General features: G+C 37.0%; 1 protein-coding gene and 1 long non-coding RNA gene across 8 annotated transcripts in view; one reads left to right on the top strand and one right to left on the bottom strand.

The window, feature by feature from the left end:
- The window catches only part of RBMS1 (RNA binding motif single stranded interacting protein 1), a 145,280-nt gene that overhangs the window by 95,339 nt on the left and 23,206 nt on the right, over positions 1–26,735 (bottom strand). The window contains exon 1 of one of the 7 annotated variants that reach the window (XM_058191763.1): positions 4,305–5,218. The exons of 4 other annotated variants lie outside the window; for them this stretch is intronic. In XM_058191763.1, coding sequence (XP_058047746.1) covers positions 4,305–4,562 — 258 coding nt within the window. In that variant the 5' untranslated portion in view covers positions 4,563–5,218. Of the gene's footprint in view, positions 1–4,304; positions 5,219–26,735 lie in introns of those variants that run through there. 2 more of the 7 variants (XM_058191755.1, XM_058191773.1) reach the window with 2 other exon arrangements.
- On the top strand, positions 11,774–26,396 carry LOC131202664 (uncharacterized). Its single transcript, XR_009156187.1, has 3 exons — positions 11,774–23,314; positions 24,011–24,105; positions 25,950–26,396. It is a non-coding gene; the product is annotated as an uncharacterized LOC131202664 (long non-coding RNA).

Raw genomic sequence — 26,735 nt, 5'->3', positions numbered from 1 at the left:
AAAGAAGCAACACTACTTATATTTGTGAAGTAAGTATTATACTCCTCATGTAACAACAAGCAACAAGAATGGTTGTTACTTGGAGTAAAATAATACTCAACCAAACAACAACCCTTCTCAAACCAATATTTATGGACAACTAATAAAATAAATATGGTCTCATCAACTTTCATTTGAAAAAAATTAAGCTCCAATATTAATAACTTGAACTCAAAAATCCTTAATTACTTTTCTCTATTCATTTTACAACAGTTGCATTCAGAATGGAAAGCAAATCTTATTTTCAGAATTAAATCAGTATAGTTTTTACTCTGTAATTTAAATTCAGATCTGTTATGAAAATATCTATTGGACTCATGTTAACATTTCCCAGATAAAACTATTTGCCCCCTCCAGAAATTATTTGCATCTCGTATTCAAAATCCTTAATTACTTTTCTCTATTCATTTTACAACAGTTGCATTCAGAATGGAAAGCAAATCTTATTTTCAGAATTAAATCAGTATAGTTTTTACTCTGTAATTTAAATTCAGATCTATGTTATGAAAATATCTATGGACTCATGTTAACATTTCCCAAATAAAACTATTTGCCCCCTCCAGAAATTATTTGCATCTCGTATTCAAAAATCCTTATTTTTACAAATGCCTCAGAAACAGATTTAATTTACATTAAGTAAGTTATTTATGGGTTTTAAAGGTATTTCTAGAATTGTTTGATTAAAATGTATTTTAAGGAAAAGAATTAACATGAATTAGGATTAAGTTGGGCTGCTATTTTTATTACTAAAATGTTGTTTTAAATATTATCAATTGAGAAGCAATTAGAACTTTGAGAACCATTACTATTGTCTTAAATACAATGTACTGAAAGAAAGGGAATATGTATATTTATGTTAAGCATAAATCTAAAGTATCAGCTGACATACCTATATCCCCAACAGCTTTTCAAGTATTTTGAACTTATATCTTAACAGAAATATTTCAGCATGCTCAATTGTTTCATGATATAAGAAAATCCTGTTCCAAGAGATGATTTCAAAGATCTGTGTACAATCCTTACTAAAACATTATGGATTATAAGAAGAATTGACACCACCTTCTTCTTTCCAAATGACAAAAAACAAAGGGGTGTGTGTGTATGTGTGTGTGTGTGTGTGTGTGTGTGTGTGTGTGTGTGTGAGAGAGAGAGAGAGAGAGAGAGAGAGAGAGAGAGAGAGAGATGCTCCTACAACTGAGTACAAGCATAGAAAGAAGCATGGCAGGTCTATGCAGTGTAGTGTAATTACATATTGCTTAATGAAATGAACAGGTTGTTTAAGTAGCATTATGTTTCTACGTATGTGGAAGAAACATAGGCATATTTGCAAAGTCTGTGCAGAAACAAATTACAGGTAGTCCTTGATTTACAACAGTTCATTTAGTGACCGTTCAAATTTACAACAGCAGTGAAAAAAATATGATTTATGATCATTTTTCACACTTATGACTGTTGCATGTTATGGTCATGTGATCAAAATTCAGACACTTGGCAATCAACTCATATTTATGGCAATTGCAGTGTCTCTGGATCATGTGATCACTTTTGTGACCTTCTGACAAGCAAAGTCAATGGGTAAATCAGATTCACTTAACTGTGTTTCTAGTTTAACAACAGCAGTGATTCACTTAACAAATGTGGCAAGAAAGGTCATAAATTGTCTTGCTTAGCAACAGAAATTTTGGGCTCGATTGTGGTCATAAGTTGAGAACTATCTGTTCAAGATAATTTCCATCTAATAAAATTTTGGGTTGCTTTGCATAGTACCCCAAATTAACACTTTGGACAACTCCTTATCCTTTTCCGTGCTTAAGTCATCAGTCGGTTAGATTTACTTTTGAGTGAACATTTATAAGACCACATTATAAATTACCAATGTGGTCAAAAGAATTCACATAGAAGCTTATGGTATTCTTGAAAACGTAATGTAAGATTCATTCCTGCATCTATGAATATGAAAAAAAAACCTTATCAAGAAAAAAATATTTCCTTAAATTATGACATGGCTCAAAGCAATAAAGAGTGGCTTAAAAAGAAATTTAGCACTGGAAGAATAGTAGTAGTTCATTTCAATGTTTTTTTTAAAAAAATACTTAAATAACATGCAGAAATACATCACTGCTGAAAAATAAAAGCATCCCCATTACTGTAAAAACGTAGTACAGTAGCATTATTTACACACTAGAATCAGATTTATTTATATTTGATAATGGCTCCTCCAAATCTCTGGAGAGCTTATGACAAGAACTGATAAAGACTTCAGCAAGAATGAGAAACAAAAAAGCACCTTTTGAATGACAATGGGCCAAAGTCTGCCCCAATTAAAATCAACAGGAGCTTATACAAGCTAGAATGCCTGCACACTCAGCCTTCCCCAGCCTAAGTAGGAAGTGTTTCACTAAAGAACGGCTGGATGCCAATGAAACAAACCTTTGGTACCCAGGGTCTTAGGCCTACATTCATTTTCTCCCTCTCCCCATTGAAAGGGAAGTCTGTTTGTTTTTCTGATTCATTCAACCCTTTTAGCTCTTTGAATTAAAGGAGTGGACTGTGAAAGAACAGCATCTTATCCTCATCAGTGTGTTCCAGTCCATCATCTGATTAGCATCCACATGCAAAATATACAGTAAAAGGTCCATCTTCTTTTCTCTCCCAGCAGCTACACCTTCATCACTACCTTCTTACGGTATCACTGATGGATCAATGAATAAAACTTTTTAAAAGATTTGGCTTACTTTCTGACTCTCTCAAATGCCTGCTTACATTGTATTGGGGGGAAAAAATAGTGGAAAACTGTGATCACTACTGTATTATTTACTTAGCCTTTTTTTTCTTTAGAAGACCTCGCCCTAATTAAATCAACCAGACAATTAATTTAAAAGCAGAACATACTATAAAAAAATATCTGCCCATTCTTCAAAATGTTTTATGAAATTGTTAACATTGTTAACAAAACGAGAAACATTAAAGATGAAAGTAATATTCCATGAAACCTTTAGCAACATCATCAACAACCGCTACACTTGTACATAATTAAATTAAAATAAAAGAGTATTCTGTCATAGGGTAATGTCACTGAAGCAATCAGGATCACAGCTCTAACGATAGAAAGTCCAGTTCTAAAGACACTGATAATTTTTGTTCCAGTCAAATTTCTTGCTATTCACGTTTAACAAAGGTATTGTTTCTAAATGCATGTGCATGCCCAGAAGAGAAAAATAGCTTTATGAAGAGGCTAAATTAAAATGGAATGAGAAAGAGGTCTGTTTTATATGAATAAGGGTCACTTTGGAAGACAGCTAGACATCCTTTCTCCAACCACCTCTTTTTTTTTTTTTAGAACAGGATATTGACATAACCATTCTAGGAGCACAGTCTACTAGAATGTCTGTTTGGGGCAGAATTAAATCAACATGTCAGACTGAAACTCGTCATATTTCTTAGAATCCAATTTTCTTGTAGTCTGGAAAGGAAGAGGAAACAAATAAAGCAACAGTAATTTTGTGTGTAAGCCGTTTTAACCATTTCTTCAATACAGATAGCAAATGGATAAAAGGCACTATTGTATGCAATTTCAGTTACACATTTCCGAGAATTACTTAAAGGGGTGTCTTATTACAAATTAATGTTAACTTAGAGAAACCCGCGCCTTGGCACAATTTCCACCTCCGCCCCGTGGTATAAATAATGTTTATTTTTTTCCCCCCTTTTTTTTCTCCAAAGAAAAAATGCCTTTTTTGCTTAGGGTCCGTCTCTCCCTCTTTGCTTTTTTTCCCAAATAGACACTACCGGGCTCAAACTTTCGTTTTCTAAGACGTTTGTCCGTACACTCTCTGTCCCTGAAAGCAATCGGAAGGAGGCGGAGGCGGCGGCTTTATTATTCGATCTTGGGCTTCCCTATCCTGAAACAACATCGCTTTTTCTGCAAGACTTATATATTGCCCAGTCTGGAATCTCCTGCCGGGAACACAAAGAGGCGACGTTATTTCTTTTTTTAAGGGGGAATCCGCGTGATACAATCTTAAGAGGAAGAAAAGGCAAGAAGCAAAGAGGAAAAAAGACAGCTAAGCTCGTCCTGGAGAGGGGGGGGGAAGAGCGCTCGATTCACTAGACTAGATCCTCAAGATCGAGCCCAACTACAATCAAGTCCCCACCCCTTCTTCTTCCTCCGCGCCCCTCCCTACGAGCAAACCTGCCCCCCCCGCCCCACAGAAACTGCAACTTGATTCCTCCCTTTCTCTCTCTCTCTCGCTTTTTTTTTTTACCTGTTTCCTATATGGAGTCCGGCTGCCGCCCGCAGAGTTGCTGCTGCTATTGGGGAAAATCATTGCCCAGCCTAAGCCCGAACTTCCCCTGCGGACGGGAAGCAAGTTGGCTGGGGTGCGATTCAGGGAGGCGACCGCTGGAAAACGCCTCTCTCTCCCCGGCTGCTGGGACGGGTCTCGGCTCCTGCAGCTGGCTGCTGGCTCGACGCCTCCGCCTGCTCTGCCTCCACCCCCCTCTCCCCGGGCTGAGTCTCTCATGCAACGCGCCCGTCGTCCTCCTTCCCTCTCCAGGGATCACCGGCGGCACCGAAGCCGCGCTGAGCCTACAGCTTCAGCTGGCCAGCCTGCCATAAATGCCCCTGCATCGATCTACCCAATACTGCCGCTGCTGCTTGGCTGCTCCTTCTCTCCGCCGCGGCGACTTAAGCAACAGCAGAATCGATCCTAACTACCAGCGGCCTCAACCACCGCCCAGCGAGCGAGAGAGCGAGCGAGAGCAAGAGAGAGAGGAAAAACATACAGAGAACGCGCAACCGAGCAGAGGAGGGGGGAGTCGAAACAACTAAATCGGAAGACACCGAGCCGCTCCTACGCGGCGGCGGCTACTCGGCGTCTAGGCAAACACCGCCGAGGGCTTTTTTTCCTCCGGACCGCGCGCGACGTCTCGAAACGCGCGTGCTTCCGAGCCCGCCGCAGACGTGGGCCGCTCCCGTCCCCCCTCCCCGTCCCGTCGAATGGTTGCTTCTGCCTCTCGCATACCGCGCATTCCTCGGGGTAGCCAGTCAGTCGGCGCGCTCTCCGATTCGTGGTGTGCGCCAAGGGTAGCAGTACCGCGTTCCGCAGGCAGGGCCCCCGGGCCGTTCTCTCTGCGGGCGCGCGAACCGGGACCAGGACCCGGACCCGGACCCATATGTTGTGGGCAACTTAAAGCGGAGGCGAACCCCCGGCGGCACAAAAAAGGGGTGGTGTTGCTTGGGTGGGAAGGGGCAGTGGCGGGCAATGGCAAAAGTGAATTTCGGCGTGGGCGACGACGAAGCAAGTTTTACATTAACTCCAGGGGCAAACTGTAGCCACCTGGTAGGAAACGGGCCGCTCTTTGAAGTGTCTTAAGACAAACCATCACCCAAAACTACTGAAAACTAGAGCCGGGAGTTAATGCCACCGAAAAGGTTCAGATGATACCATAGTAGGAGAGGAGAAAAAAAAAACAGTTCAAATGCCTTTTAGAGGTTCTGGTTGGCGTGTGAGCAATGGCGGGGGTTGAGCAAAAGAAGCAACAGCAACCATTTTCCGCTTAGGTTTTTTTTTCTCCCGAGTGTCACCGGGTAAGTCATTCTTTGCTCACTTTGGTTTGGAGAAATGAGGGTTGAATACGGACGTTAGCAGAACGTCTTGGGGTTTTTTTTCCCCCTCCAACACAATCTATTGGCAGTGCACTGCCAGTGCCAGTAATGAAAGGCAATAACCTAAAATCCCTGAAGGAGACATCCGCGCCACCGCGAAGAGTTGACTAGAGCAGGGGTCTCCAACCTTGGCAACTTTTAAGACTTGTGGACTTCAACTCCCAGAATCCCTCAGCCAGCTTTGCTTTGCTGGCTGAGGGATTCTGGGAGTTGAAGTGCACAAGTCTTGAAGTTGCCAAGGTTGGAGACCCCTGGACTAAAGCATTTGAAGTAAAACTTCGGATTAGCGCCACACCAAGGGCTAAAACTAAAACGCAGAGCTCTTTTCTTTCCTTCGAAAATACCCCTGTGGCAGGAGAGCGAACGTGCAGGGATGAATAGAAGCCACCACCCACTCTTGACGGAACTCCAGAGCTTGGCTGAAGCCGTGTGATCTCCAGTAATAGGATCCTTATACGGGCGCGGACCTGGAATGTGAAAATGCTCTGAAAGCGCCAGACCCCGCAGTTCGTCGAGCAAACAGGTTGCTGCTAAACAAATCTATACAACGTGAGAAGAAGAGGTGCTCTTTTATTAGACAACACAAGAAGATGAATAAATGCGCTTTTTCCCTTTCTCAAATGTAAAGTATAGCAATTAAGTGCTTTATTTTTATTCGTGCGTTTCTGTGCTGATTCCCCTGTTAGGGGAACTGTTGTTTTATTTTGTGACAAGGAAAGGTTTAATTTAAAATTTAATCCCAAATTAAAAGGATAGGATATAGCTAAGTCTTTCCATACAGAGAATATAAAATACAAACGGGGGTAGGAAAATATATTTGCAATGGTTAGGTGCTAAATGTTTGGAATGCAACAGTTTCCTGCCCCTGGGGATACTGATGAATTTTGACAGCAAAGTTGAAAGACTGAACTCAAAAACTACAGGGCAATATAACCTTTACCCTAATTCCAGAATTTCAACAATAACAAAAAATGTCTCTGTGTGTGCCTTTGAGTCAGTGTTGACTCCTGGCAACTGCCTGAACAAGTCTCTGCAGGTGTCTTGACAAGAATTCGGAAGTGGTTTGCCATTGTCTTCTTCCTAGGGCTGAGAGAATAACTGGCCCAAAATACGCTTTTTAAAAAGTCTAACATAGACATTTGGGTAACACTAATGATTACCTTGAAATGTAAAAGGTTCAAAACTTCAGGAAATATGAATATGTAATTATGTATGTCAACTGGAAAGCTAGATTCATTGGGCCTTGGTCTGAAATAAGGATTCATTGGTTTTCATTCCCTTTCTACAAGCATTATTAGTTTGCTATATATTAATCATGCCTTGCAATATTGCACAGGTAAAGAGTTATGCCAGCTTCAGAGTTTTGTAATTTGGGAAGCTTAATCTCATTCTCGTGAAGAATTAGAAACACTGGAATGTAAATGTTTTATTTCTGGCAAAATAGGACTTGTTGCTGTGCAATTGCAACTAGTATGCCTCAAATAGCAAATCAATCAAGAATTACATTCAGACCTTACAACTACATTCTAAATCCAGACTTTGAATGACAGTGCAGCACTATCCAAATCCTTCTGTAGCGTGACAACACACAACTCTTAAAAATAGTTTAAAGCAGTAAGGGGAAATCCAGTTAGTTTCACTCACTGTTCACTTCCACTGAGTGCTCCTCGGAAATACATAATTTCAATGTAATCGATATTAGCTCATGTTCTCACACCACTGGTGCTTAAACTGCTTCCACCATCAATGGGATCTTTTAATCAGCTCTTAAGAAAATAATAAGACAAATGTGATTTCTTTTTGCTTAATATGTTGTGTGAACACTCAGTTGTGATTGTAAACTCTGGTTAAGTATGTGCACATTTTGCTAAGACAGCATTTTAAGAGAAAATTGACACTGAACTCAGTGTATAGTTAATTGTCCCTCATGTATTATACAGTACTTAAATCAGCTTTTGCTGCTGCTGCTGCTGTATCTAATGTTGTAGATTAGAGGACTTTAGCATTAGGGTTCAAAGTTCTGATGGTCAAATAAAAAATATGAAGACTTTTCACATACTTTATCCATACTAGGCTAATCTACAAAGTGGAGTGGAAAAATAGAGAGATCCTGCAATGGCGCTCTGTTGCTTCCAGAAGATAAAGGTTTTTATAAAAAAAAAAATGTGCTCACTTTTTTTAAATTTCTGAACTAAAATTAGAATTTGGAGAAATTCAATCATTCTACATTTAATTCTAACATTTTCTAAAAACCCTAGTCCCTATGATACCTAGACCCAATTATAGGAATTAAAGGATTAGGTGCTTAATCCTGAAAAGAGTGCTCTGAAAAGAGAGTCTTGGCCTTTTGTGTCACAGGATGCTATTACTTAGAAAGCATTCCAGGGTTTTCTGCAGTATCTCAGTAAAACCTCCAGAAGGTTGACATAAAGAAAACAATTACTCTGCCGTACTATCCTATGCAGAACTATTTAGAATTAAACCCACTTAACTAAACAAGACTGCAATCTAAATTATTTGTACTTAAAAAATTACTGAATAAACCTTCACCCACAAGTTTTAGAGCAGTGTACAAAAGGATGATCAAAGCTTTATAAAAATGCAATGGAATGCATCCTATCTGAAGAAGTGAGCTCCAGCTTATGCCTTTTTAATAACATATGTCAGTTGGAAAAGATGCTACTAGACTCCTGACTTTTATCCCCTTCCTTTGGTGACATGGCAACTACCAAGATTCCTCCTTCTTCCCTTTCTCCATACCACTCCATCCCCCCTCCCCAATTTGCTTTAGGGTTTACAAAAGATGTGAGGGGAGGGTGGCGAAAATGAAAAGGAATATTCCAGGTAGCATGACTCCACTTTTGTAATGTTTTATGTAACTCAATATAATAATAAAAATATTTGTAACCAAATGCAGCAGAGGGCTTGCATTCAAATAAGAAAAATATTAAAACAAAATTCAACAGTGTAAAATCGATCAAAAGACCCTGGACATGCCTCTTTAAGGAGGACAATCAAGAATCCTGCTACATTGATCAATAATTATTATTATTATTATTATTATTATTATTATTATTATTATTATTATTATTATTATTATTATTATTATTAATTCGATTTTTATACCGCCCTTCTCCCGAAGGACTCAGGGCGGTGTACAGCCAAAGTAAAAACAGACAATACAATATACAATTTAAAATACAAATTAAAAAACTTATTTTATAATTGGCCTAAAAAACTTTAAAATATATAAAAAACTAAAAACCCTTAAAATTACTAATAGAAAATTTAAAAATCAATAAAATTTAAGCCATCCCCGCGCGAATAAAAAGATGTGTCTTCAGTTCGCGGCGGAAGGTCCGAAGGTCAGGTATTTGGCGTAAACCCGGGGGAAGTTCGTTCCAGAGTGTGGGAGCCCCCACAGAGAAGGACCTTCCCCTGGGGGCCGCCAGCCGGCATTGCTTGGCGGACGGCACCCTGAGAAGTCCCTCTCTGTGAGAGCGTACGGGTCGGTGGGAGGCATGCGGTAACAGCAGGCGGTCCTGTAAGTACCCAGGCCCTAAGCAATTATTATATAAAGTAACAAAACCGCTCCAAAAAAGTCTTCAGATTCCAGCTTCTCACCAATATTCACATAGGGGCCAAATTTGCTATAGGAACATATGAATGGTGATGGAAGTTTAGTTCCTAAACTGATTAAAATCTAAATAACAGATTATTATTACAGTTGCATTCCCCACATTATTTGCGCAACTCAGGATACTTATGACAGTCTGACCATGTGGCAGAAGTGCTCTTCTTTGACAAAATACTTTAAATGCCTATGTAAAATTTAATAGAAATGCTCTACTATGGTTTTACATGCAACTAGATTTATATTTACTTACTATATTTACTTACTGTATCTTCAGGAGTAAATACCTTTGTTTTAATTGGAAGAATTCTTTCTCAATATCAATAGAATTGTAGTAATGGGAAGAGAGACCAAGTGATCGGTGGCAATAACAATAGCACTGAGACTTATACACAGCTTCACAGAGCCCTCTCTAAGTGGTTAACAGAGTCAGCATATTGCCCCCTACCATCTGGGTCCTCATTTTACTGACCCTGGAAGAATGGAAGACTGACTCAACCTTGAATCAGTCAGGATCAAATTCCTGACAGTTGGCAGAATTATCCTGCAATACTGCATTCTAACCACTGAGCCATCACGGTCCAATGAAGACTACATACAGGTAGTTTAACTGCAGAGAGGCTATCTGAAATGCTGATGTTTAGAATGAACAAAGTCTAGAAAATTGTGTAAGAACAATAACACAGACATCCTTAAGTATTATCAAAATAAAAACAAAACGACCAATGTATCATTTGTTCAATAAAGATAGCAAATTGCTAGTAGGCATTAAAGAGAAGTCAGATCTACTCATCTATTTTGGTTCAGTCTTTTCCAACAAGAAAGTATGCGTTCCACAGGAAATTGTGAAAAGCAGGATGAAAGTGCAGGATGGAAGTTTAACAGATACTTGATCATGTAATACCTCCTTACTTTGACTTAAAATGTTCAGGCCCAGATAAATTTTATCCTAGAATACTGAAAAGGCTATGTATGCCAAAACCTATATGTAGTGTCTTTGAAAAACTGGAAAGGTGGTAAAAAGCCAGAACGTTGGAGAACAGCCAATGTCTCTGCCTTAAAATATGGGGGGGGGGGGGCTCAGAAAACTACAGACCAGCCAGTTTCTGATTGATAGGCGGAAAGCAGATCCAGGGATAAAGAGATCTATCTGAAAGGTCTTAATAAATTAGTTTGCTTGGCTGCTTACCGACCAAGCAATTCTTGGGTGGCTAACAATGTTGAAAATAATAAAAATACAAAAAATCCAGCAATAACAACAAAACCATATGTAAACACCTACAGCGCTAAGGTGAAAATTCATTTCATGCATTTTAACACATCCTAATAATGCAGCATCCTGGCTCAGTGGCCAAGAGCAAAGTCACCCAGTTCTCAGGGGACTATACTGAGCAGTCTTAGAGACAGAGAATGTATGCTTTCTGCCTTCCACTATTTAATAGATGGGACTGGAGCATGCCAATCTTGGCTATTCTTGTTGGGCAAGCAGAGACAATCGGCAGTATAGTTACCACAGTCCTGAAAAAAAAAATCACTTACAAACAGTCCTCGTACTTACAACCATTGAGCATCACCAGAGTCACATGATTATGAATTGGGCATTTATTTATGATGGTTGCAACTTCACAGGATCATGTGAATGCCATTTGTGACCCTTTCAGCCAGCTTTTAACCAAGTTAATGGAGGAAACTGGATTCACTTAACCACCATAAAACATCAATTTTTTTAATGGATGTTTTATTTTGTATTTATATGTATATTTTATCTGGCTGTGAACCGCCCTGAGTCCCTAGGGAGATAGGGCGGTATAAAATACGAAAAATAAATAAATAAATAAATAAATAAACCATATGATTTGCTTTGCCACTGTGACAAAATAATAATAAAATCTGCTGAGGCATCTGAATGGCTGCACTATAGAGCACATTACAGGTAGTCCTTAACTGTTGAATATTCAGTTTTGTTTGTTTGTTTACAGGATGAACCAAACACAACATCCCCTATACAAATATGCTTTGGAACAGTGGTGAAAACTGAATCTGTTTACTACTGGTTTGCTGGCCTGCGCATGCACAGTACACGCCAAAAGGAGGCTTCGGAAGATAAGTAGAACAGCTGGGTGGAGAATCAGCTGTGGTGCATGAGCTTGGGAAGCTTTTTAAAAACCTTTTTAAAGCATTTTTTACTACCGGTTCTTCCGGAGAACCGGTAGTAAAAAATGCTATTAAAAAGTTTTTTAAAGGTTCCAACAATCACGTGCCACAGCTATGATCATCGGAATCTTTTTAAAGCATTTTTTTTCTACTGGTTCTGGAGAACCGGTAGTTACAAATGCTTTAAAAGTAAAAAAGTTCCAACAATCACGCATCACTCAGGTGTTCTTCTGAAGTTGTTGTGTTGTTTTTTACTGTTTACTACCGGTTCTTCCGGAGAACCGGTAGTAAAAAATGCTATTAAAAAGTTTTTTAAAGGTTCCAACAATCACGTGCCACAGCTATGATCATCGGAATCTTTTTAAAGCATTTTTTTTCTACTGGTTCTGGAGAACCGGTAGTTACAAATGCTTTAAAAAGTAAAAAAAAAAAAGTTCCAACAATCACGCATCACTCAGGTGTTCTTCTGAAGTTGTTGTGTTGTTGTTTTTTACTGTTTTTACTACCGGTTCAGGGAACCAGTAGCATTTTTAACTATCTGTTTGGGCAAACCAGCCTGAACCGGTAGCATTTCACTCCTGTTTTGGAAGAACTCTTTAAGAGTGAATGAATGACTGTCATAACTTTGAATGATTTCGAAACCATAAGTCAAAGTTTACCTGATATTACTGCAATGTGCATGCATTGGCTCCTGAGGAACACTTGGAAGCTATTAAATTTATGTTTTACTGACAAAGAAATAAAAGGAGGCTAATATAGATTTATTTCAAGCTATTTAACTCTCATCAGCTAGCCATACCTTTCTGGGAGCCGAACCCAAGCTGCTTGCATATTAGATAGATGTATTAACCTCTAAGTCTCCCTTTATTTCTTTGTCGGTAAAACATAAATTTTAACACAAAAATAGTTTGTCATGAAAGCGTCTGCCTGCTAAGACCCCTGGATTGGGGCTAAAAGGCGAAAATGGAAGCAGTATGCTCTATCCCATAATTGGGTAGACCAGGTTGTCCTGACAGACCTGAGAAAAAAACACTTGGAAGCTATAGTACGCCTTTATATCTTGGTACTACTCCATGTAACACTGCCCATATCACATGAGCTGCAGGGGATATTGGTAGGCTTCTGGATGCTATTCAAGGTGTTGGTTGTCACTCATGGGAAAGGGTGTGTGTGTGTGTGTGTGTGTGTGTGTGTGTGTGTGTACACATGCATGAATGCATGCTGTTTTTATGTTGTTTACAGTGTGATTGAAGTAAATATTTTGGTGTTCCTATTTATTAAGTAAGTTTAGATACTGGCAGCCAAAATTATTTGCTGATACTATTGTTTATTGTGACACCCTTTCAGCATTCTCATATTTCTCAAAAATAATCTCCTTAAGTTATTTTTTTTTAATACAAGTTGTGTGGTAAATAGTACTTACCGTGATCAGCCACTCTTTTACAGACCTGAGATGAAAATTTTGAGTTTCAAATTTTGTTTTCAGTTCAGAACAATTTTTTTTACAAAATATATATATACATTGTTCTAAGGCACAATGCACCAAGACCAAAAATTTGCAGGAATAATACCATTAAATTAATAATATTCATTAATTAATGAACTAATTATTAATATTAATAAATTAGCTTATTAATTAAACTTATTGTATAGGTTTTTTGTTAATGTCACTAAATCCAGCCAAGCTAGTATATGTCTTGAGTCTAAACAATACAAAGAAATCTGAATAAAATAATACCAGGGGTAGGGAATACACTATTGTTTTAAAACAAAAACATTGTAACATATGCTTTTACTATGTAAGCGTTTTTCTAAATATGTGACATATTGAACCAATGAAACATAATGAACCAATGAAATACTCTAAACTTTTAATAAATACAGATTGTAGTTATACAGTTGTAAAAAAATGTTATTTCCTGATGTTTGTTTGTTTGCTTGCTGGAGATCACTATATAAATACATATGCATCACACAATTTCCTTTTGGGATCAGCAACATTCTTTGGAGGACAGGAAAAGATTAAGAAATAGTAAACCAAGAATCAAGGGAATGAGAAAAGAAAAAGAAAAGAAAACATAAGCAAAACTAGTTCACAGAAATATTATTCACTATTCTTTTCTATTCCTCTTTATAGTTGTAAATTACTCTTACTCCACCATGGCCAAGCACTACTTCATGCATTGTATTTTGTTCTCTAAACTAGCTGTCTCCAACCTTTATGACTTGAGAGGGGAGGGAAACTATGCACATGTGTGAACTCTGCCCAGCCATTCATGCAGTCCAATTCAGAACAGGCTAAGGGCTGCTAGTGGGTCGCGGCCAGTGGGTTGTGGACTCCTAAACTTTTCACCTCTCTCTGGTTCAAGTTCATTTCTGTACCTGATCATATATTACCCATAAATTTTCTATCAGCATTTGCACATTTTCAAATTTCTCCATCCATTTCCCCATGTTTAGTAAACTACAGTACACAAATTGACTAATAACTTTTCTTCATTTTACATTTCAGATACAACTAATTTGCTCTTTGATATATTAATTCTCAGACCTATATTCTTTATTGCATCCTAATCATAGGAAATACTAAATTTATATCAAATCATTTGGGGTCTCAGCTAACAAATCGATCTGCATGCAAAAATTCATGACCCAGTCAAAGCGTATTTAATATCACTACAGCTATTCTTTAGACATTCAAATATACATTAAACTAGTGGTTCCCAACCATTTTGGCCATGCCCCACCTAAGCATCTCTAAAATTTTGACTCACACACCACCACCACCATCCCTGTGACATATAATTCTTACTATTTAAAAAGTGACACCTACTCAGAGGAAGCCTAAAAGGCCATTAACATGGTTTAAACAAGGTTCCAATTGCCCCCATTAAAAATCAAACTGCCCCCCTGTTGGGCGTGGGCCCCACGTTGGGAATTACTGCATTAAACAAAAGGACATCACACTCATTTATCTTATTTTGAGCAATTTTCTAGGCATTCCATGTATACCATGTATATTTTGTTATTATGCTCAGCAACCAACCTTAAATTCTGTATTGATGCAAAATATTCCATAATTTAAGTTTCCACACTACCATAATTTTCTCTAAATCAGTGAATATATAATAAATTTTCTTTTTCACATTCACACATTTCTCAATCCAGAGTTTGACTTATATCTATTTTAAAAAATAGAAACAATTCTATAGTAATTTTTATGATGGATTATTAGTCTTTTACTGGCAAACCATAGGCAATAATATGTAGAAATAATAAAAATGCGGGGAATGGTGTGATCTGAAGCCGAACTTCCCCTATATTTCTTAAGTATCTAGAATTGGAGAGATGCCCTTAATTAGGATGTTGTTATAATGCATGTAACGGAGAGAACATTATATTTAATGAGATAAATAAATCATTTCTGGATTTCATGGACACATCCACCTAGTTTTCTAGGCAGCAAAATGGAAGTGCTTTGCTATTGCCTTCTTTCAGGAAATATTTCCAATTTCCCAATCTAGCCTAGAGCACTGGTATTCCCTGAAGGTCCTCTCTGAATGTACAGTATTAAGCGGCTCAATGCTATTTAGTTTCTGGGCGCAGACACTGAGTAAGTGCTGCCAAAGGGTAGTCTAGCAATGAAAAGAAGAAAGAAAAGAAAACCTCAAAGCAGCAGCAAACCACTTCCATAACTGCCAAGCTGCCAAGAAAACTGCCTAGGTGCAGTCACCAAGACTCAAGCTTAACCCACATTTGGGTTGATATATATATATATATTAAGATCTATAAAATTTGTTTGTTCTTCAAATTTGAGAATAATTTCTCTTTCAAAAAGAGTACAAATATAACTTCTACTGAGTAGAAAGAGCAACCCAGTGGCCTCAGTCCTGAAAAGCTAACTGACATTAAAGACCACTGAGATTAATAGAACCAGTTAGCTGCCACTAATGACCCATTTATTTCAAGGAATTTAAGCATGACTAACCTTTCTTGGATCAGAGCCATTGCCATCCATAAACTTTGAGCTAATGTAAGAGGACAGAAAGGATCCTTACACAATTAGTCTGGAGAAATTATCTGTGGTTGAAATAAATATATATTTATTTGGTTACTCATACCCACAGTGTAACTCCAAATTATTAAACCTGTTTTTGTATAATAGCAGAGAAATTACTATCTGCTAATCTATAAGTGTAGTCTACTAAATATTACTGCTGCTCTTATTAACAATTGAACTGCTGATATTTGGCAATAGCATTTAAAAAAAAATTTAAGGGCTGTTTTGGGAGGGCATGTCTCAATACAATAATTTTGTCATTTCACATACACAGAGAAAACTCCAGTTCAATAACGATCAGAAATCAGGAGAGTATAATAAATTGAATATTTGGACACTCGATTGAAAAAAAACAATAATACGCATTGAAGACCATTGTTACTTAGGGATTAGCTATGCTCTAAAAATGGCTCTTACTTCAAGTAATAAGGAGCTAGGTATCAGAGGAAGATTTTTAATAGTTAACTTGTTCACTAAATGCTGGTAATGATTTGAGCTCACTTATCCTTCTTATGCCCCTGTTAATTTCTTATTCTGAATTCTTAAATCAGATTGCTATTATGTAGCAATTACTTTCAAAATAAATTGAACTGCTGTTTAGAAGTGGCTCAGCAATCAGTGGCTCAAAAGATAATTTTATTCACTCACCCAAGTCTAACAGCACTAATGAGGGAAGATAACAAGTAGTAACTTCCTTTATCTTTAAGATGTCAAGACTGCCAAGAAAAAGTAAGAAACTCAAAATACAAGAGCTCTGTTCATATCATATCATTTATTTAATAAAAATAAACTATGGCTTAGCACAGTATGTAGATTTAGTAAAATTATTTTAAAATATCAGTATGATTACTTCGGCAAAGCAAGAAATACTTCCTAAATTCTAAAGATAATGAACATTGCTGCTATATGATTTTAAAAACATTGGCAGGGTAATCTAGTGTTCTCATGTTTAGTACAAGTATTTCAGTTCAGAATGCCCATGTTTCAATGCATTCATGAACTAGAATCAATACAGCCCCCAATAAATGTTTTTAAAAGGATTTTTAAAAAGAGATAGTCTGACTATAGATACAAGAATTTTTATAAAGATCACAAATCCTTTTCCTAAATTTGTAATATTAAGTATAGCCACAGTAAAGTGTTTATAAGAAATTATGGCACCCCAGCAGAATCTACTGGTACATGTTTGGTTTCATAATCTGATGGTCAAACAAGCTTGCATATTAAATTAAATTTTACTAATTCCTGGAAGTGACTTTATTCTAGACAGAATGCAATGGAAAAGGATTCTAATTTATCAAGATATATAGCCACAGTAATATAAAATATTCACATTTTTCTTCCATTAAAAAACCCTACATCTTAAAATCTAATTTTCAGATGTCTATAAGAAAACGCATTGTCCTTAAGAATAGTTCTACAAAAGCTGTAACTTTTTATTGTATGAGTATTCACATTTGTTTGTGCTGCCTTATATATAAATACTAAAATCATACCCTTAAAAAACAATCTACACGGTTTCACTAATCCTTTATACTTAATATGTGGGAAAATTGGATCCTGGATAAAAGATTGTGAGGAGAAGAAATGCGGCTGGCTATTAGAACAGGACCGTAATCACTGTAAGACGTATAAATTCCATTTGTTATTATGTGTGAGTAATCTACAGTTAGATTCACTGTCTAACACTGGTGAAAATTTAATAATTCAACTCCTAACCAAGGACCTAAGAATTATTAAGGTAGCGTCTAAGAATATAGGCAGTTCCAAGCTGGTTATTTTTGTAAAATTAGGGTGTGAATCCAATAAATTCAATTCAGAAATGTTGGATATGATATAGATGGCAAATAAATTTTATAAATAAATAAAACAATAAAATAAATATTTCCATATTGAGGAAATCCTTCGCTTTGAGGTGTCAAATCATGATTAGTATAACAATGAATTTCTGTTTTCATAAGTTTTCAACTTAGATCTGCAAGTCCTGGTATTTTGTAATTTATTCCAATTGTTTTTCCTCAATCCTAGCATCATCTAGATAAGCAATAATCAGAACTTATCAATAATTGTTATGTCAGGCAAATTATGAACAAGATGCCTGTCTGTTTGCATCTTAAAGCTCCATAAGATCATTTCCCAAAACCTTCTCGAATACTCAATTTGATGGTCTCAGTAGTTTTTATTACATTTTTATCCAAATCTCTGGCAAACTTTCCAGTGAATAATTTTGGCAACTTGTAGTCAGTCTGTGAAATGTTGCTGTAGTCCCTGATCAAATGCTTGTTTCATCTTTTTTGTCACAAAGTCAACGTTTGTTGTTTTGAAAATTTTGTCAATATACAATTTTTTAAAGTGCTGTCTAAGGCTCTTTGGTATAGCATCCAGTATGCCAATAACCACTGGGACCACCACTGCTAGTTTATGCTACAATCTTTCAACTTTGATTTTCAGATCTTGGAATTTTGTGATCTAGTTGTGATCTTAATATTATTATAGTTTATCACACCTTTTTTATAGATCTTTGATTTACGACCAAACTAGAACCTGGAATTCCTTTCATAAGTCATAATGATTTTAAGTTTAAGCACCGATATAATTGGACCCAATTTTATCCCTTTTTTGTGATGGTTGTTAAACAAATACCACAGCTGTTAAGTGAACACTGTTGTTATTAAGCAAACCTGACAGCCATTAAGCAAATCAGTGTATTCCTATGGGGTTGTTTTGCCGGAAAGCAGTCAAAAAGGCAGGAAGCCTGCAAAAAAATCACAGTCACATGATCTCAGAATGTTGTAACCAGATGTAAAAATGAGCCAGTTCTCAAGCTGCTAAAATGCAGTTATGAGACTGTGTGTGTGTTTTTGCACACGGCTGTTAGAACTCCAGAATCAGGTCATAAGTAGCTTTTGAGGAGGTCTGTTCTAACTTCAAATTGTCACTAAGTGACTGGTCATAAATCAAGGACTACCTGTATATAACTCAAAGCAGCAAGCATAGCTAATACTCTTGCCTCCAGTTTTCTTCACTAACAACTATGAGAAGGTGGAGTGGGCTAAGAGAAAATGCTACCCAACTGGCTTTCATGCCTAAAGGGCTTTAGAACTCAAAATTTCTTGGCTTTAGGCTAGCACTACACCACCTAACTTAACTACTACTTTCACCAGTGAAAAATAAAGGAGCTCCCCTCCCCTGCAAACCTTGGCTGCTCATTTTACACCAATGATTGTAACACACAAAGTCCCACTTTAGCCTTTGGTTTCTATTGTAAGGCTAGGCTGGGCTTCAGACTCCGCCTCTAGGCCATTTTTGAAATGAAACACTGACTAGAAGCGAGAAAGCTGGGACTTTATTTGATTCATCAGGCCAGTCTCAACTCACAATACCCCTAAGTATAGTATGTAGGTATTAATGGGGAGAAGAAAGCAAAAAGTTTAGAAGAACTGAAATGTATATAAGAAATGTGATGTTAAATTCACATTGTAACAAAAAAAAACACTATAAAATAGTACTATTATAACTTTTGTGTATGACTTTATCATTGTGTTGGGAGCCAGTTTGGTGTAGTGGCTAGGGCGACAGACTAGAGACTGGGAGACCATGAGTTCTAGTCCCACCCTAGTCACAAAGCCACCTGCTGACTTTGGGCAGGTACTCTCTCTCTCAGCCCTAGGAAACAGGCAATGACAAACCTGAAAAACATTGCCAAGAAAGCTGCAAGGATTTATCCAGGCAGTCTCTTGAAAACTGGACACGATTGAACAGAAGAAAAAAATGTATTTAAATAATTTGAAATAGCTACCACTGGTAGTGCACAACATGGAGTATGCTAAAGCTGTGGGTGCAGCCCCCATTTCATTTTCAAATATTGCTGATCTTTAAAGGAGTTATTAAATAAATGGTGGAATAATCATGTGCATTTAATTAAACTTAATTGTATTAAATTAAATCTACTTTTAAAATCTTCAACCCAGCTACTTAAAGGCCGAGTACAGTCAATGGCCTAGAAAGATTGCTTGCTTCTACTGGGTAAGGCTGCAACCTAATACCAATTAACACCTGCACTTTATTGCAGGGTTCTGTGGCTGGACAGTCATAAACCGCAGTGGGTAAGCTGGGAAAACACATCACTTTATTCCAAACCTAATAAACCCAATATGACTGGGTGACTTTGGATCAGTCACTTTCTCTCAACCCACCTTACAGGGTTGTTGTTATGGAGAAAATAAGAGGCGAAGGGAGTATTAGGTACTTTTGTCATCTTGAGTTATTTATAAAAAATAATACAGGTGGAATAAACATAAATGAAATGAAATAATGATTATAGATATCTTGTTACTTGCAGATTCATGCTCGTCAATACAAACTGACCTGATGAACATGGTTACCCTAAGAGAGCTGCTTGTATTCCCCATTTCCATAAAACCAGGGGTAGCAAGGTATAAATGTGTCGCTTTTCTATGGTAATGCCTGATCTTTGGAATAGCCAAAGCCCCATTGAAATCTGACCAAACACATCTTGATTTCATTCTGGAGGATGTTGAAAATTCAGCTCTTCTAAAATCCATTCTATCTTCCATTATGGATATATGCTCCTCTGTCCATCTACGTGCATATACCTTGCAGCCGATATAATGTATAAAATTAAAGTACCATGATTCCTTTCCACTTTTTTAGCCACCGTTCCTAAAAGAAAAGCTTCAGGTTCCAATTTTACATTCATTTTCAAAATTTTCTGAACCAAAATGCATATCTGGTAAGTTCTTATAAGTTCACCAAAGATAATACAAAGTACAGTACTTTCAGATTGATTTCCAACATGTGTTTGAAATTTCCTTACACATTTTCCATAGTTTATCAGGATTTAAAATATCATTGATACATCATTGTATACAAAATTTCTTTCAAATTATAATTCCCTGTAAATCTCAAACCTGGTGCCCATATCGTTTCCTATTGATCAAACATAATACTAAATCTGTTTTGCCCATTTAACTATAAAATTTTTCATATATTCTTCTTTGTGATTAAATTTCAGTAAAAATTTATACACTTTTTGCAATAAGGTACATAATTCATTTTCAAAGGTGCATAATTCTTTTTAATTAATTTAAATATTTCATACAACTGTACATAAATAAACTAGTGGCAAATATAACCCTCTTTTTCCAATTGTTTTAATTTTAAGTCTAAATTGCATTTCACCAAAAACCAATTGATAAAATTAAGTCAACTTGGGTTGCTGACTGTCATTTCCCTTCTAAAAAAAGTCTTCTTGGTGAGATGCCCACAAAGGTATTTTAGGAAGTAACTTCCTTTTATATCTGTTCCAGATTTTCACTATGGCACATCTAACAAAATAATTCTTTAACACTAAGATAGCTTTCAACCTCTGATACCTTAAGCCACCCAAATCTCAATTCAGGACCTTCTAATTCCAACAGCCTTTAAAAAAAGTTACCCACTCTTTCAACCACACCAAACAACATACTTCAAAATATAATTTTAAACCAGGTTAACCCACCACTTTCTTTAGCATCTTAGAATAATTTATATTTGTTATTAACCTTGAAGCCAGCTATGTGGGCATCACTTCTAATGTGACACTTCTAATGTCTCTATTTAAGATTCCAAAAATTAAAATAAGTAATGGTGATGGAGTTAGCTGAAATGACAAAATTGACTGCTTTGATTGGAGATAATAGTATGATTAGATTTCTTGAGGCATGGTTAGACTTCCTTCAGGAAAAGGAGAAAAATAATGTTTTGACTTTGGGATTTCATGATTAGATTAGATCACCTAAATATTGTGGATTGTTAAAATATATGGCCATGATCTACCTATAGTTAATATGTTTTATATGTTAAAGTAAGAATATATGAATATTTTTCTAATATTAGTTATTAATATTTTTAAGATCTTTATCAATTGATATTTACCTAAACATAGACAAGAGGTTGCTATATTTTAACATTCTCTCTGCACTGAAAAATGTCAGCAGTCACTTCTTTTATGATATATTTGTTTTATGGGGGGTTTGCTAATTTTTAACCTTTTTCTTTTATCACTTTGCCTTTTCCCTTTTAGTTTGTATTTTATGTATTTTTTTAAAAAAAATTAATAAAGTTATATATTTAAAAAAAACCAGAGCTCTTCCATACTATTTCTTTATTGACCAGAACTATCTGAATTTGAATGTAGTAGTAAGTGATGATTTTTGCTATGTTCTGCTATTCCATTATGTTTACAGGTAATCCTTGTTTAGTCAGTGCTTCTTTCAGCACCATTACAACAGTGATGAAAAGGCAACAATACTCACATTTATTAAGTTTCTCAGATCTGTACAGCAAAGGAATGCTGAAGTAAGATTGTAAGCACAGTCATGGTTTTACTTAGTAATCCCTCCATCTAACAACTGAAATGCCAGTCTCAATTGTGATTGCTAAATGAGGACTTATTCATTTTAATTTTTTTAATGTCATTTGCTCTTATGTTGGATGTTTTATTATTAGTGTTATTGTCTAGCATGGGTATCTTATTGATCTATTGTGGAACTTTGTGATATAATGTTAACTGCTGGCAGTCCTATCAGATTGGGTAGTTACTTTACTCGTACAGTAGGCCTGTGTGAGGTAACCTAGATTTGTTTCAGTGACGAGCGCCATGCAGTAAAGGTGATATGATTCTTTTTACTGAAACTAAGAAGCAGCCTGTATTGAAACACTCTGCCCTGCCTTGAAAACTCCCCATATATACTTATGGTTTGAAAAAAAAAAAGCACCCCTTTCTGGCTTGGATAAGTACAGCTGGGGAATGTGGAGAGAATTGCCCTTCAGCGGCCTTCCCTCAGCATTCTTCTGCAGCATTCCTCCAAGACAGAAACAGCTCAGGTACAGATGTTTCCAAGATGCAGAAGCCTCTTCAGGTTTTCAAAAGTGCCGGAGGATGCTGAGTTTACTGCCTTTGGGCAATGGAGCAAAGCAAACAAAATGGCCTCTTTTCTCCTTGCTCTTCGAAATGAGGTGGCCATGATACTTCATAAGGCATCTCCAAAAAAATGCTGTGTTCAATCTTCACTAAGTGAAACATTCAAATCAGTGGTGAAATCCAATTTTTTTTACTACCTGTTCTGTGGGCATGGCTTGGTGGGCATGGCGTGGTTTGGTGGGCATGGCACCATTCTCACCCCACTCCAGGGGAAAGATACTGCAAAATCACCATTCCCTCCCCACTCCTGGGGGAAGGATATTGCAAAATCTCCATTCCCACCCCACTCTGGGGCCAGCCAGAGGTGGCATTTGCCAGTTCTCTGAACTACTCAAAATTTCTGTTACCCGTTCTCCGAACTGCTTTTTGTCTTTGGAACATTTCACTTTTTCTCCAAGACATTTCTTCAATTCTGACTGGTAGGGAATGGAAGGATTTATATTCTTTGCAATCTGTTTGTAGTTAGCACTCTGAGAGTGGTTGAGGCCAGTTGGAGGTTAATCTGTGTCCTTAGAGTCAGCTGAATCAGAGTTCAAACAGGTGTGGAACCTATTCTGATCTAGCCTTAGCAGGCAATGAGAAACTGCTTATTCACGAGTAATACAACCCTCTTTTTTTCCTTAAAACAGGGCACGAACAGTCTTTATTCACATTAAATACAGAACCCGGGATAGCTCAGGCTGTTAAGAAGCCTGTTATTAGAACACAGTAGCCTGCAATTACTGCAGGTTCAAGCCCGGCTCAAGGTTGACTCAGCCTTCCATCCTTTATAAGGTAGGTAAAATGAGGACCCAGATTGTTGGGGGGGCAATAAGTTGACTTTGTAAAAAATATACAAATAGAATGAGACTATTGCCTTATACACTGTAAGCCACCCTGAGTCTTCGGAGAAGGGCGGGATATAAATGTAAACAAAACAAAAAACAAAAAAAACCCTGAAAATAATTAATCACAAATGAAAGTCTTCCCCTATGTGCATCTGTGAAGGGCCCCATCTGCTGCTCCTCCTCTCTCAGCTCAGGCCCCGAAAAAAGCTGCCTCTTCACCTGGGGGTGGACAGAAGGCCCCAGCTCTGCATCTGCCTCTGATTCTGCTTCCTCATCAGAGCCTTCCAAAGGCTCCAAAACTGGCCCAGACTCCCCCTCCATCTCTTCCTCGTCTGCCTCTGCTGCTAGCTCTGCCAGCAGCTGACGAAACACCACAGAACCTTCTTGGGAATGCTGAAAGGACTGTGTTCTAAACACAGCATCAGATAGTAGTCTGTTAAAAGGCAAGAAATGCAGAAAATAACAGATATACATAAAACTGTATCACAGTCTAACGATTGTAAGAATTCCAATTCTGTCCTCCTGTACAAAGAGAAAGGTAGCAGGAATGAATGCAAAAACTATCCGAGGATTAGTATGTTAAGTTTGTTACGGTGCCAAGATGAAGATAAGTCATTTTCCTCTCTTATTTTGTATTGATCAGACTGTGCCTAAAATCTGCGTTTTGCCCAGAGTGCTACATTTTATGAAAGATATTGACAAACTGGATCATGTCCAGAGGACAACTAACATTATAAGGTACTAAGAAAGAAAAGCTTATAAGGAATACTTGCAGGCAATGCATCATACATTTAGCCTGGGAAAAAGAAAGATTATGGGAGGGCCTAATGGACTGAGCAGAATATATAAAGACTTTGAAATTATAACTGTAAGATATCCTCCCATGGGAAAGTTTTGTTGATTGGAAAATAAACAGATGATGAGCAGGGACTCTGAAGGCTGACTAGAAAGAACCAGAGATAGCTAGGGGTTGTAATTAAAAGAGGAGAGCCCATAATATAAAGGAGCAATATTATCTGACTATTTGGGAACAATGTACTTAGAAAATTGCATGCTACTGTAACAGAAGATAAACTCCAGATGTGTTAGACATCACAATGTCTATCAGCCCTAGATTATGAACAGCATAAACACTTGGAGACGGGCAAAGAATGGAAATCTTAAGTCATATTTTTTAAAGATTTAAGAAAATATTATTTAATTATAATGAGTTATTGAGAGGGACTTGTAACTGGGAGGCCAGCTGTGTGAGAATAATCACATATTATTCCTATAAGATACTGGCAAGAAACCTGGCAAACTATTATAACTGTGTGTGTGTGTGATCAAGAATTAGTTTTTTGTTAATGCGGCATATTGTTCTCATTTCCTCCCCATAATATTCTTTAAAATGCTATTCTCAGTTCACCTCCTTTGAACGGTGGAAAACTAGATTGCTATACTTTGGCAATCAGTGTATTATTAAAGGGGAAGAAGTTAAACATAAACTTTGTTAACCAAAGATTTGCTTTACATTTATCACACAGCCACCGCGGAAATTAAAAACTGACTTTAGACAAAATGCCATAAAATGTATGATTGAGAAGATTATAAGCACCTCTTATCAAATAACAACATAACATTGTAAATTGTCATTTAACAGACAAGTAAGCTCCTCTGTATTTGAGATCTGCTTCTTTTAATCAAGCTTTCTTTAATGAAATGTATTCAAACGCTCTGACCACATTTTGAAAATCCTTCTCCAATTGCTTACATTCATTTTCCAGTAGACAAAGAAAACACTCAGAGATTTTAAATTATTGCCTAATATGGCACCTTGAGATGAATAGGAATTTATATTCTTTAAATTATATGGTAAAAAGAAAGCTAAGATCACGCTATCAAGCTTTGAAAAAGTTGCATAATACTCAAAGAACTGAAATTCAGCTTTATATAGCTGTACAGTGGCACAATTAAGAAAAAAGGCAATAGCCAATATGGATAATAGATGAAGGCATTGATTTACGCCCCTTTGCAGACTTTTGGAACATAAAAAGAATTGCCAAATACATTTGGGAAACAAAGTATTATCTTGATCTTCATTTAATGAACGCTTTTCAATAAATTCATCTAGTAAATTTCCTCTTTGCCCTGTAATGAAAAATCCATGAACAATACCTATTTGAAGTAATTATATATTTAAAAAATCCTCATAAAAACAAATTAAAGCAACAATGGAAAGGACCCTGGATAACTAAATCACACATTTTCAAATCTCAGGGAATCAGAATAAAGTTAATTTTCAGTTGTCCTTTTGACAGAATAAAATAGTTAAACAGTATAATAGTTTGAAGAATTGACAGATTGTACTTCATTGAGCATTATCTTGTACTTCAGTTCACATTATCAAATGAATGGAGTGGCTAGACTTATGTATGGTTTGAAGTGGGATGGGGTAAGGAGGAAAAAAGACAGGATTGAACAGATTTTAAAGGAACCATTTTAAAAAATTGAGGCTTAACAGCATCATGGAAAAAGAGATTGCTGAACAAACAGGTATCAAAAGGTTTCAAAAAATGTATTTTTTTTTTACATTACAACAGTTCATTGATAAGCTACTGTTCATCTTTCATGTAACCTGCATCTACATAATCACATTGTCTTCAGCTCCCTTCCCAGACCAGCCATCCAAACAGCCATCCAAACAGCCACCCAACAATCCACCCAACCAGCCATCCAAACAACCATCCATCCAAACAACCAAACTACCATCCAACCATCTATACAACCATCTGTTGTACACAACCCCCAACCTACTAACATCCAAAACTAGGTATGCACGCCCCTTACCTCTTCAACACCAATCATTTCAGATCTCAAATGCAAATTGATAAATGCACGAAGCATAGTCAACAAATTACCTGAATTTATCCTCTTATTAAACAGTGGCACATTTGATATCATTTTTGTTTGTGAAACATGGCTGAACTCATCCCTTCCTGACTCCATTATCTCAAACAAAGAATATCAAGTCTATCGATCAGATCGTGAAAACCGAAGAGGTGGTGGAGTGGCTATCTTTACAAAAGTCACTGAATCTAAAAATATCCAAGTAGCACATAAACTCTCTTCCTGAAACTATTGTATGCGACCTATCCCTTGACACTACTCTTGATTCTTACTATGCTACAGAGCCCCTGACTATGACATTACCCATGCAAATATGCTAACCTCAATGCTAACATGGGCTACCTCTTGCCCATATCCTCTCATCTTCCTGGGTGACCTAAATCTACCTCTCATTAACTGGACAACTAATGAATGTTCAACTGACCCAATCCATACTACACTATACAACGCTGTTACAAACCTAGGTCTTGAACAACTTG

The sequence above is a fragment of the Ahaetulla prasina genome, chromosome 1 (assembly GCF_028640845.1).
Source record: "Ahaetulla prasina isolate Xishuangbanna chromosome 1, ASM2864084v1, whole genome shotgun sequence".
NCBI classification, from domain to species: domain Eukaryota; kingdom Metazoa; phylum Chordata; class Lepidosauria; order Squamata; family Colubridae; genus Ahaetulla; species Ahaetulla prasina.
This window is presented reverse-complemented; position numbering and strand designations above follow the sequence as displayed.